Source organism: Lagenorhynchus albirostris, chromosome X (genome assembly GCF_949774975.1).
Source record: "Lagenorhynchus albirostris chromosome X, mLagAlb1.1, whole genome shotgun sequence".
Classification (NCBI taxonomy): domain Eukaryota; kingdom Metazoa; phylum Chordata; class Mammalia; order Artiodactyla; family Delphinidae; genus Lagenorhynchus; species Lagenorhynchus albirostris.
The window spans coordinates 39,094,036-39,106,655 of NC_083116.1; the positions used below are offsets into that span (position 1 = coordinate 39,094,036).

The following is a 12,620-nucleotide window of genomic DNA, read 5'->3' on the forward strand; positions in this document are numbered from 1 at the left end:
AAGGTAAGAAACTCCCCACGAACCTGGGTAGGGCAAAAGAAAAAACAGAGACAAAAGAATAGGGATGGGGCTTGCCTGGTGGCGCAGTGGTTGAGAGTCCGCCTGCCGATGCAGGGGACACGGGTTCATGCCCCAGTCCGGGAAGATCCCACATGCCGCGGAGCGGATAGGCCCGTGAGCCATGGCTGCTAGGCCTGCACGTCCAGAGCCTGTGCTCCACAACGGGAGAGGCCACATCAGTGAGAGGCCCGCGTACAGCAAAAGCAAAAAAAAAAAAAAAACCACTTAAAGCTGGTTCTTTGAGAAGATAAACAAAATTGATAAACCATTAGCCAGAGTCATCAAGAAAAAAGGGAAAACACTCAAATCAACAGAAATAGAAATGAAAAAGGAGAAGTAACAACTGACCCTGCAGAAATACAAAGGATCATGAGAGATTACTACAAGCAACTCTATGCCAATAAAGTGGACAACCTGGAAGAAATGGACAAATTCTTAGAAAAGCACAACCTTCCGAGACTGAACCAGGAAGAAATAGAAAATATAAACAGACCAATCACAAGCACTGAAATTGAAACTGTGATTAAAACTCTTCCAACAAACAAAAGCCCAGGACCAGATGGCTTCACAGGCAAATTCTATCAAACATTTACAGAAGAGCTAACACCTATCTTTCTCAAACTCTTCCAAAATATAGCAGAGGGAGGAACACTCCCAAACTCATTCTATGAGGCCACCATCACCCTGATACCAAAACCAGACAAAGATGTCAAGAAAAAGGAAAACTACAGGCCAATATCACTGATGAATACAGATGCAAAAATCCTCAACAAAATACTAGTAAACAGGGCTTCCCTGGTGGCACAGTGGTTGAGAGTCCGCCTGCCGATGCAGGGGACACGGGTTCGTGCCCCGGTCCGGGAAGATCCCACATGCCGCGGAGCGGCTGGGCCCGTGAGCCATGGCCGCTAAGCCTGTGCGTCTGGAGCCTGTGCTCCACAATGGGAGAGGCCACAACAGTGAGAGGCCCGTGTACTGCAAAAAAAAAAAAAAAAAAAAAAATACTAGTAAACAGAATCCAACGGAACACTGAAAGGATCATACACCATGAGCAAGTGGGGTTTATCCCAGGAATGCAAGGATTCTTCAATATATGCAAATCAATCAATGTGATACATCATATTAACAAACTGAAGGATAAAAACCATATGATCATCTCAATAGATGCAGAAAAAGCTTTTGACAAAATTCAACACCCATTTACGATAAAAACCCTCCAGAAAGTAGGCATAGAGGGAACTTACCTCAACATAATAAAGGCCATATATGACAAACCCACAGCCAACATCAATCTCAATGGTGAAAAAGTGAAATCATTTCCACTAAGATCAGGAAAAAGACGAGGCTTCCCACTCTCACCACTGTTATTCAAAATAGTTTTGGAAGTTTTAGCCACAGAAATCAGAGAAGAAGAATAAAAGGAATCCAAATCAGAAAAGAAGTAAAACTGTCACTGTTTGCAGATGACGTGATACTATACATAGTGAATCCTAAAGATGCCACCAGAAAACTACTAGAGCTAATCAATGAATTTGGTAAAGTTGCGGGATACAAAATTAATGCACAGAAATCTCTCGCATTCCTCCGATACACTAACAACGAAAGACCAGAAAGAGAAATTAAGGAAACACTCCCATTCACCATTGCAACAAAAAGAAAAAAATACCTAGGAAGAAACCTACCTAAGGAGACAAAAGACCTATATGCAGAAAACTATAAGACACTGATGAAAGAAATTAAAGATGATACAAACAGATAGAGAGATATACCATGTTCCTGGATTGGAATAATCAATATGGTGAAAATGACTATACTACCCAAAGCAATCTACAGATTCAATGCAATCTCTATCAAACCACCAACGGCACTTTTCACAGAACTAGAAAAACAATTTCACAATTTGTATGGAAACACAAAAGACCCCAACTAGCCAAAGCAATCTTGAGAACGAAAAACAGAGCTGGAGGAATCAGGCTCCTTGACTTCAGACTATACTACAAAGCTACAGTAATCAAGACAGTATGGTACTGGCACAAAAATAGAAATATATATCAATGGAACAGGATAGAAAGCACAGAGATAAACCCACACACATATGGTCACCTTGTCTTTGATAAAGGAGACAAGAATGTACAATGGAGAAAAGACAGTCTCTTCAATAAGTGGTGCTGGGAAAACTGAACAGCTACATATAAAAGAATGAAATTAGAACATTCCCTAAAACCATACACACGAAGAAAAATAAACTCAAAATAGATTAAAGACCTAAATGTAAGGCCAGACACTATAAAACTTAGAGGAAAACATAGGCAGAACATTCTATGACATAAATCACAGCAAGATCCTTTTTGACGCACCTCCTAGAGAAATAGAAACAAAAATAAACAAATGGGACCTAATGAAACTTAAAAGCTTTTGCACAGCAAAGGAAACCATAAACAAGATGAAAAGACAACCCTCAGAATGGGAGAAAATATTTCCAAACGAAGCAACTGAGAAGGATTAATCTCCAAAATATACAAGCAGCTCATGCAGCTCAATATCAAAAAAACAAACAACCCAATCCAATAATGGGCAGAAGACCTAAATAGACATTTCTCATAAGAAGATATACAGATTGCCAACAAACAGATGAAAGGATGCTCAACATCACTAATCATTAGAGAAATGCAAATCAAAACTACAATGAGGTATCACCTCACACCAGTCAGAGTGGCCATCATCAAAAAAATCCACAAACAATAAATGCTAGGGAGGGTGTGGTAAAAAGGGAACCCTCTCACACTGTTGGTGGGAATGTAAATTGATACAGCCACTATGGAGAACAGTATGGAGGTTCCTTAAAAAACTAAAAATAGAACTACCAAACAACCCAGCTATCTCACTACTGGGCATATACCCTGAGAAAACCATAATTCACAAAGAGTCATGTACCACAATGTTCACTTCAGTACTATTTAAAATAGCCAGGACATGGAAGCAACTTAAGTGTCCATCAACAGATGAATGGATAAAGAATATGTGGCACATATATACAAGGGAATATTACTCAGCCATAAAAAGAAACAAAATCGAGTTTTTTGTAGTGACGTGGATGGACCTAGAGTCTGTCATGCAGAGTGAAGCAAGGCAGAAAGATAAAAACAAATACTGTAGGCTAACACATACATATGGAATCTAAAGAAAAACAAACAAAAAAAACAGTTCTGATGAACCTAGGGGCAGGACAGGAATAAAGACACCGATTTAGAGAACAGACTTGAGGACACAGTGAGGGGGAAGGGTAAGCTGGGACAAAGTGAGAGAGTAGCATTACATATATACACTACCAAATGTAAAATAGATAGCTAGTGGGAAGCAGCTGCATAGCACAGGGAGATCAGCTCGGTGCTTTGTGACCACCTAGAGGGGTGGGATAGAGATGCAAGGGGGAGGGGATATGGGGATATACGTGTACATACAGCTGATTCACTTTGTTATATGGCAGAAACTAACACAACATTGTAAAGCAACTATACTCCAATAAAGATGTTAGAAAAAAAAACCAAGACACAAAAAGGACAAATATTATATGATTCCACTTAAATTAGGTACCTGTAATAGGCAAATTCATAGAGATAATAGGTAGAGTAGAGATTAACAGGGCCTGGGAGAAGAGGAATGGGGAGTTGCTTTATGGGTAGAGAATTTTTGCTTGAGATGATGAAAAAGTTCTGGAAATAGCCAGTGGTGATAGCTACACAATGTTGTAAATGTACTTAATGCCACTGCATTTTTACTTATAAAGTGATTAAAATATGTATATTTTATCACAATTTTTTTAATGTTAATAAGAGGCCTAAGAAAGAATATTTTTTTTGGACAAAGGAATTATTCTTGCAAGAAATTGTCCTAAGGAAAATACAAGGAGGTATGTAAAGATTTAGTCACAAGGATGTTTTGTTAAGAGTAGTTTTACAAAACAAAACGAGACAATATAAAACAAAAATAAAGAATACAATTTTCTTTTTTTGGCCACAACACGTGGCTTGTGGGATCTTAGTTCTCCAACCAGGGATTGAACCCGGGCCCTCAGCAGTGAAAGTGTGGAGTCCTGACCACTGGACAACCAGGGAATTCACAAGAATACAATTTTAATGTCCCCAAACAAGCCATTGATGAAATATACTATGATGTATAACAGAGTGCCATAGAGAAATTTAGGAAAGAACTATGTTCTTTTTAAGAACACTTAATTACATGGAAAGACTAAGAGGAAATACTGAAAAATGTTAGTGGTGGTTATTTCTGGGTAGTGGGATTATAGATGATTTTTCTTTCCTTTTATGTAATTTTTATGTTCTAAATTTATTACAATAAATATGCACTTTTAATAAACTAAAAAAAAAGTCAGCAAAAGTAATACACAATGTAAAAAATTAAAAAACGGAAACCTCAATTAAAGAGTTGGGAGACCAGAAGGGGGCGCTCTTGTACCCTGCAACTACAGCAGAGACCAACAGGCAGAAAAAAGACTCTTCTTTCCTGGCAAGGCCAATGAAAAGCCATGGACTCTTAGTTTACTATAGCCCTTCCAACTTCCTTTTCTTCTCTATAAAAGTGTTCTCCTCCCCTTGCCATTGGGGGACTTGCCCATGGCTCGCCATGGTTGTAGACCCCAAATTGCAATTCTCTGCTCATCCTGAATAAATCCATCTTTGCTGAAGAAATATCTGGTGGTCTATTTGTTTCAGGTCAACAATGATATTACTAAAATAAAGGGAAAAAATCACATGATTATCTCGATAGACACAGAAAAATTACTTAACAAAATCCACCACCCTTTCATGATAAAAACACTCAACAAACTAGCAATATAAGGGAACTTCCTCAACATGATAAAAAGAATCTATAAAACGCCCACAGTTAACCTCATACTTAATGATGAAAGACTGATTGCTTCCCCTTAAGGTAAATAACAAGACAAGAATATGCATTCTCACCACTTCTCTTCAACACTGTACTGAAGGTTATAGCCAGGTCAATCAGGCAATAAAAAGAGGAAAAAAAGGCATCCAGGTTGGAATGGAAGAAGTAAAAAATATCACTATTCAGATTCCATGATCTTGTATATAGAAAATTCTAAATAAGGAATCCACAAAAAAAATCTACTAGAACTAATAAGCTTAGCAAGATTGCAGGATACAAGATCAATATATACAAAAATCAATTGTATTTCTATATACTGGCATCGAGCAATCCAAAAATAAAATCAAGAAAACAATTCCGTTTACTGTAATGTCAAAAAGAATAAAAAACTCAGAAATAAAATTAACAAAGGAAGTAAAGTCTTGCACATAGGGAACTATGAAACAACCTTGAATGAAATTTTAAAACAATTAAATAAATGGAAAAGAAAAACATCCTGTGTTCATGTATTAGAAGATTTAATATTGTTAATATACAATATCCCCCAAGTTGATCTACAGATTCAATGCAATGACTAAGAAAATTCCAGCTGGATTTTTCTTCTTTATCCAGAAATTGACAACAGATCCTAAAATTCATATGGAAATGCAAGAGACCTAAAAAGCCAAAACAATTTTGGAAAAAAAAAGTTAAAGGACTCACAGTTCCCAATTTCAAAACTTACTACACAGCTGTAGTAAAAAAGACAGGGTGATACTGGCATGAGAACAGAAACGTAAGTCAATAGAATAGAATTGTGAGTCAAGAAATAAACCCTAGGGCTTCCCTGGTGGTGCAGTGGTTGAGAGTCTGCCTGCTAATGCAGGGGACACGGGTTCGAGCCCTGGTCTGGGAGGATCCCACATGCCGCAGAGCAACTAGGCCCATGAGCCACAACTACTGAGCCTGCACGTCTGGAGCCTGTGCTCCGCAACAAGAGAGGCCACGACAGTGAGAGGCCCGCGCACCGCGATGAAGAGTGGCCACAACTAGAGAAAGCCCTCGCACAGAAACGAAGACCAACACAGCAAAAATTAATTAATAAACTCCTACCCCCAACATCTTCTAAAAAAAAAGAAAAGAAAAAGAAATAAACCCTAACATTTATAGTCAAGGGATTTTCAGCAAGGGTGCCAAGACAATTCAATGAGTCAAAGACTGCTTTTTTTTCAACAAATGGCACTGGGACAACTGGCTATCCACAAGTAAAAGAATGAAGCTGAACCTTTTCCATACACCACACACAAAAACTAAGACAAAAGGGTCCAGAAACCTAAATTTAAGCATTAAAACTATAAAACCCTTAGAAGAAAACATAGGACTAAATCTTCTTGACCTTGGATTAGGCACTGGCTTCTTAGATATGCCATCAAAAGCACACACAACAAACGAAAAACATACAAAGACAAATATTAAAACTTTTGTGCTTCAAAGAACACCATCAAGAAAGTGAAAAAACTGGGCTTCCCTGGTGGCGCAGTGGTTGACAGTCTGCCTGCCGATGCAGGGGACATGGGTTCGTGCCCCGGTCCGGGAAGATCCCACATGCCGCGGAGCGGCTAGGCCCGTGAGCCATGGCCACTGAGCCTGCGCGTCCAGAGCCTGTGCTCCGCAACGGGAGAGGCCACAGCAGTGAGAGGCCCGTGTACCACAAAAAAAAAAAGAAAGTAAAAAAACAATCCACAGAACAGGAGAAAAATTTTGCAAATACTATATCTGATAAAGGATTAGTATCCAAAATATATAAAGAACCATTACAACTCAACAGTAACAAGATAAATAATCCAATTTTTAAAATGGGCAAAGGATTTGAATAGACATTTCTCCTAAGAAGATATACAAATGGCCCATAATCATGTTAGGGAAATGCAAATCAAAACCACAACGAGATACCACTTCACATTCACTAGGATGGCTATAATCAAAAAGAGAGATAATAACAAGTGTCACCGAGGATGTGGAGAAATTGGAACCATCACACACATTGCTGGTGGGAATGTAAAATGGTACGGTCTCTTTTTAAAATAGTTTGGCATTGCCCCAAAATGTTAAAGTTACATAAAGTTACCACATAACTCAGCAATTCCACTTCTAGCTAAATACACAAAAGAATGAAAAAACACATCCACACAAAAAATTGTACACGAATATCCATGGCAACATTATTCACAATAGCAAAAATGTGGAAACAACCCCAAATGCCTACCAACTGTTGAACAAAATGTTGTATATCCATACCATGGACTATTATTCAGCCATAGCAAGGAATGAAGTATTGTACTAATACATGCTACAACATGGGTGGACCTTGAAAACAATATGCTAAATGAAATCAGGCAGACACAAAAGACCACATATTGTATCACTCCATTTAGATAAAATATCCATAACAGGCAAATCCATAGAAACAGAAAAGTAGATTAGTGATTGCCTAGGGTTGGGAGTAGGGAGAAATGGGGAGTAACTACTAATGGATGTGGGGCTTCCTTCTGGGGTGATGAAAGTGTTATGGAGGTTAAGACTGTGATGATGGTTGCATGGCTTTGTGAATATACTAAAAAACACTAATGGGTGAAGTTTCTGGTATGTGAATTCTATCTCTAGATAGATGAAAGGAAAAAGGAATGAAAAAAGGAAAGGAAGGAAGAAAAGAAGGAAGAAGATAGATCAGATAGATGGAAGGAAGGGAGGGAAGGATGGAAGAAGAAAAGATAAACAAAGCCAGTCAGCCAGCCATGAGTCAGTATGGCTCACCTGAGTTTTTGGTCAAAAGCAACAAAACCTGCTTATCATATTAAATTCAAACTTCTCCCAAGCTTGAAAGATTCACCATGATCTTGCCTCACACAAACTTATTTACTTCTTGATTCCAGCACGAACCTAGCCAGTCTGATCTCCATGGCAGGCTTATTTTCACCTGAATGGTATTGCTTATAGTGTTACCTAACTCTGAATAACTTTCCTCTGGCCCTCCATGTTTCTAATTTTGCTTTCATTTTTTAGAAGTCAAAAATCAAGTGTTGCCTACTTTGAAGCTGCCTTTAAACTACCACATATAGATAACATTATAGGCTGAGTGTAAGCTCTTTGAGAAAAGAAGCATTATGCTTCTTTATTACCTTTCAGAGATCCTAAAACATGCTAAATACTGGTCATTCAGATGATCCACTCACTTAAATTGCTTTTCAAAAATACCTCTCTATTGATAAGTTTCAATGGATAGGTAGGACTGATATGTAATCATTATGGGTACTCAACCCCATCATAAATGAATGTGTGGCTGAGAGTGCTAGCTATCCACCATAACCCAATCTCCCCTTCTTCCATAGTATCTGGATGTACATGTGCTCAACCACGCTACATTTTGCAGACTTCTTTATGAATAGGTGTGGCCATGAGACCAAGATCCTCCAATAAAATGTGGGTGAAGTGATGTATGCAACTTCCAGGCCTGGCCAATATAATTTCTCATAATTGTTTCTCCATGCTCTCTCCCCTCTTCCTGTAAGTAGTAATGGCAATGAAAGAGCACCTTGGAAGCCATGTTTTGAAGATGACAGAGCCTGTTGTCAGCCTAAATCCCTGAATAATCACATGGAGGAGAGCTACCTACTGACTTGAATATTTGCTCTCCTCTGTTTATTCCTTTAAGTAAACTTCTATTGTGTTTGAGATTATTTGTGTTAGCAGTTTGGCATACCCTTTAGTGTCCTAAAGGATTTTTTTCAGCGATTTCCCCCACTGCCTACAAAGTAACATTCAAACTCCTGACCTATCCCAATCTACCTTTTTGATTTTTTCCCTCAATTACCTCACTTGATTCACTCTACAATTCTACTAAACAGAACATGGTCCTATATATATTCCACATTTACCTCTGTGTTTGGTTACACTGATCCCTTCACCTACAAATGGTATTTCATTCCATCTCCATACATCTAAAATTCACCAATTTCAAGACCTAAAAATGCCATTTCTTCCATGCAGCCTTCTCTGCTCCTCCAACTTATCCCTATTATAAATCCTGGTGAGACTTAATATTTCTCTAATAAATTGTCTCATTTGTTTTTCTTTTGCCAATGAATATGCTTTTTTGTTTGTTTTTGTTTTTAAATTTTTTATTTATTTTTGGCTGCATTGGGTCTTTGTTGCTGCACACGGGCTTTCTCTAGTTGCAGCAAGCGGAGGCTACTCTTGAGGTGCGCGGGCTTCTCACTGCAGTGGCTTCTCTTGTTGCGGAGTATGGGCTCTAGGTGCGTGGGCTTCAGTAGTTGTGGTGTGTGGGCTCAGCAGTTGCGGCGTGTGGGCTCTAGAGTGCAGGCTCAGTAGTTGTGGCACACAGGCTTAGCTGCTCCATGGCATGTGGGATCTTCCCAGACCAGGGATTGAACCAGTGTCCCCTGCACTAGCAGGTAGATTCACAACTACTACACCACCAGGGAAGTCCTTGAATATGTTTTAATACCTACCAGTCCATATATTTTTAAGGGCACGATTATTATCTGATTCAGCTTTATATAGTCTTGAGCACCTAGCACAGTATCTTTTACAGAGCAGGAATTCAGTAAATATTTGTTAAATTAAAAGAAAAATGAATTAATGGAATATCAATTCTAAGTATTCCCACTATCATTCTTGCATTAATAATATCCACTATCAATCTCAGCCCAATCTCTGTCCTTATTAGTAGAGTTGGATTTGATGTGATTTTATCATTTGGAACATGATAACAGTTGAGCTCATAATGAAATCATACCTGGCAGTATCCAATTTTGGGATTCCTGAATGCATAAGCAGTGAGTACCCGCCTCAGAGCAGATATGCCAGTGTCACTCTGAAAGGCTGGATGCTCAGGCAGGGAGCGACGCAAATCACGTTCAATTTCTTCAGTAGCCAAGTTGCAGGTCCCTAAAGACTGCTCAACCACTTCAGCATAATAGCCAGGATTAGCAGCCATGTCATTAACAGCACCTGTACAGACGATCACATTAACATACAAAAGAAGAGGAACATAACAAAGCTACTACTTGCCTATATACATGAAGAACTGGATTACTTTTAAATTAAGCTTTATGCTCAAGTGTTATCTGAGTACAAACAAATAAAAGGAAAAGCTTCCCACTAGAATCTATAACATCAGGACAGGAATCTTATCCAAAAGAATAACATTTTCATGAACTGTCTTTTCCCTTTAACTTCCTTCTGACACTAGAGATTCCCACCCTGTCTCCTGCAGTTAGCTATTGCCTAATAAACTAATCTGCTCAGACAATGGATGTATGGATATATAGGTAAGTACACATAACTACCGTACTCTCTGTGACTAGTCTGAACTCATGATAAGACTTAGTCCTAGCCATCTTTGTAATTATTTTTATTTAGCTTAGTACATAACTCCTAGAAGGGGCATAGATAATGTCTGTTAAATGAATAAAGTGAATAAATGTAATACCTGAAAAAAGCATCCAGAGCTCTCCTCTTAAGGTCTCTGGAATCCCTCTTACAACCAGATCTTGAGTCTTTTTGGTCCGAAACATGCTAACACCACGCCCACATTCTGTAAACAGGATGTTCCAGGACTGTTCCTTCATCTTTTCTTTCAACTATAACAAAAAAATCAAAGCAACTAAACATGGTGAGAAATTAACTTAATTTGAAATTAAGTTTCAAATAACTCAATAACTCTCTTCACCATGAAACAATACCTATGGAAAACAAGAACACAGAAAGTCAAAATCAGTATTCACAGATGGGCTAAACCCTGCACCACTGTCATCACAAAAATCTTTAAAATCCATGTGAGAATAACAGGTTTAATTTACTATTTTAGTTCTTCTCATATTAAAATGGTAAAACCATGACACCTAGGAGGTAAAGCTTTGAACCATCATTCTCACCAATCACCCCAATTAGGATTGACTGTTAGAAATCTATGCAAATAAAGCCCAAGGTTCAACTTTCATCTTAATTCTTGATAACAGTCCTATTTTGTAATGGAACCAAACATGTCACACAGTAGTACCTGCTAGAAAACCTCTTCAAGACCAAAAAGAAGAGTTTTCAGTCTGATCTAAGATTTTTATTTTTGATCAACTGTTTCAATCTATAGATTTAAATATTTTGTTTTCCTACCATTTTGGAATTAAGGGTCTCCAAATTCTGAGGGTGAAATACTGTCATTAAGGCTTCAGTGTTCACAGTTTTGCTGCATTCTCTCTGACATATCAAAGATTGTACCTCAATATCATCAGATGGGTCTACAGACTCAGAACTAATAGGAACCTGAAAAAGAAAGAATATAATTGTCCCAAATGTGTGCCTAAAAGTTTCCGCAAAAAGAAAAAGTGCTAATGTTTTATCTGTCATTTACAAACCACAATTTATATACATAATAAATATTAAAGCAATGTCTCAGAAGAACATTGTTTTTCCACCAAAATTAGAGATGTCAACAAACTAATGTCCAGAACATCAAGCTCATGACCTTAGTGAGTGAATTCCCCTACTTGGGCAATAAAATACAGGAAAAACATTTAAAAAAACAGGTCGGAACATTGGAAATTAACCAAAGGCACAGAATGAACTGAAAAGTATCGATTCAAAAAAAAACTAATGAACCTCAGTAAGAACACCAGTCTGTGAAGTTTTAACTTGAGGTTATTCCCATCCTCCCTCCCTTCCAAGCTCAGAGGTATGGTAGCCATGAAAGCCAGCATTATCACACCAATGGATCTTTTGAAACTTTATTAAAAGCCCCATCCCCAGAAAACAGTCAATATTTTCACCAAACTAGCAGCTACCTGGAAAATCTCCATTCCTAGGGTGTTGTTATCATTTGATTTGACTCAGAGCTCAGCTCTATGTAAGAAGTCCTTTCCCCCGGGCATTCCAAGAAAACCATAGCAATCTTCTGATAATATCACAGCTGCCTAAGGCTGTGATTTCAATTTGGGGCAAACAAGAGCCTGGCTAAAAATTTAAAAGGAAGACCTTGAAAATCAGATGGCCATAGGGGAACTTTGAAAGGTTCCAACATATTCTTGGGGATCTGAAAGTATGCATGAGTATACAAGCCTGTGAACCTACCCAGGAAAGAAATGGGACAGGAGAAGGCCCCAGTCATTCAACTCTGGAAATAAGAAATGAAAACTAAGGCTGATTTATAAACTTCCTAAAGTATGAAGTATACCTTCACACAAAGATCCTCTTGGCAAAAGGTGGAGAACTTACTGGTTCAAGGCATTTAAGGAAATCTTCTGGCCCATCATCGACTGACCACTGATTTAGACTGACTCAGGGGGTGATCTGAGGAAGCCATGCTTAAAAATACAAACAAGAACTAAAAAAAAAAGGCAACCAACAAAAAAAAATGTCCCAGAAGGGGCTTACTTCTTAGATTTTTTTAAACTAGGAATGGAAAGCAGCTATTATATATATACATTCAAAGAACTAAAGGAAACTGTTTAAAAAAATAAAGGACCAAGTTTAAAAGTGGGCAAAATACCAAAGCAGAGACCTCACCAAAGAAGATATAAAGACGACAATCATAGGAAAAGATGCTCAACATCATATGTCATTAGGTAATTGCAAATTTAAACAATGAGATACCATTT

At 38.2% G+C, this 12,620-nt stretch overlaps 1 protein-coding gene across 1 annotated transcript in view; it reads right to left on the minus strand.

The window, feature by feature from the left end:
- Positions 1-12,620, minus strand: part of TBC1D8B (TBC1 domain family member 8B) — an 82,456-nt gene that overhangs the window by 23,432 nt on the left and 46,404 nt on the right. The window contains exons 8-10 of the mRNA XM_060138111.1: positions 11,140-11,289; positions 10,460-10,610; positions 9,764-9,978 (exon numbers count right to left, since the gene is read on the minus strand). Of these exons, the coding sequence (XP_059994094.1) occupies positions 9,764-9,978; positions 10,460-10,610; positions 11,140-11,289 (516 nt within the window). The remainder of the gene's footprint in view (positions 1-9,763; positions 9,979-10,459; positions 10,611-11,139; positions 11,290-12,620) is intronic.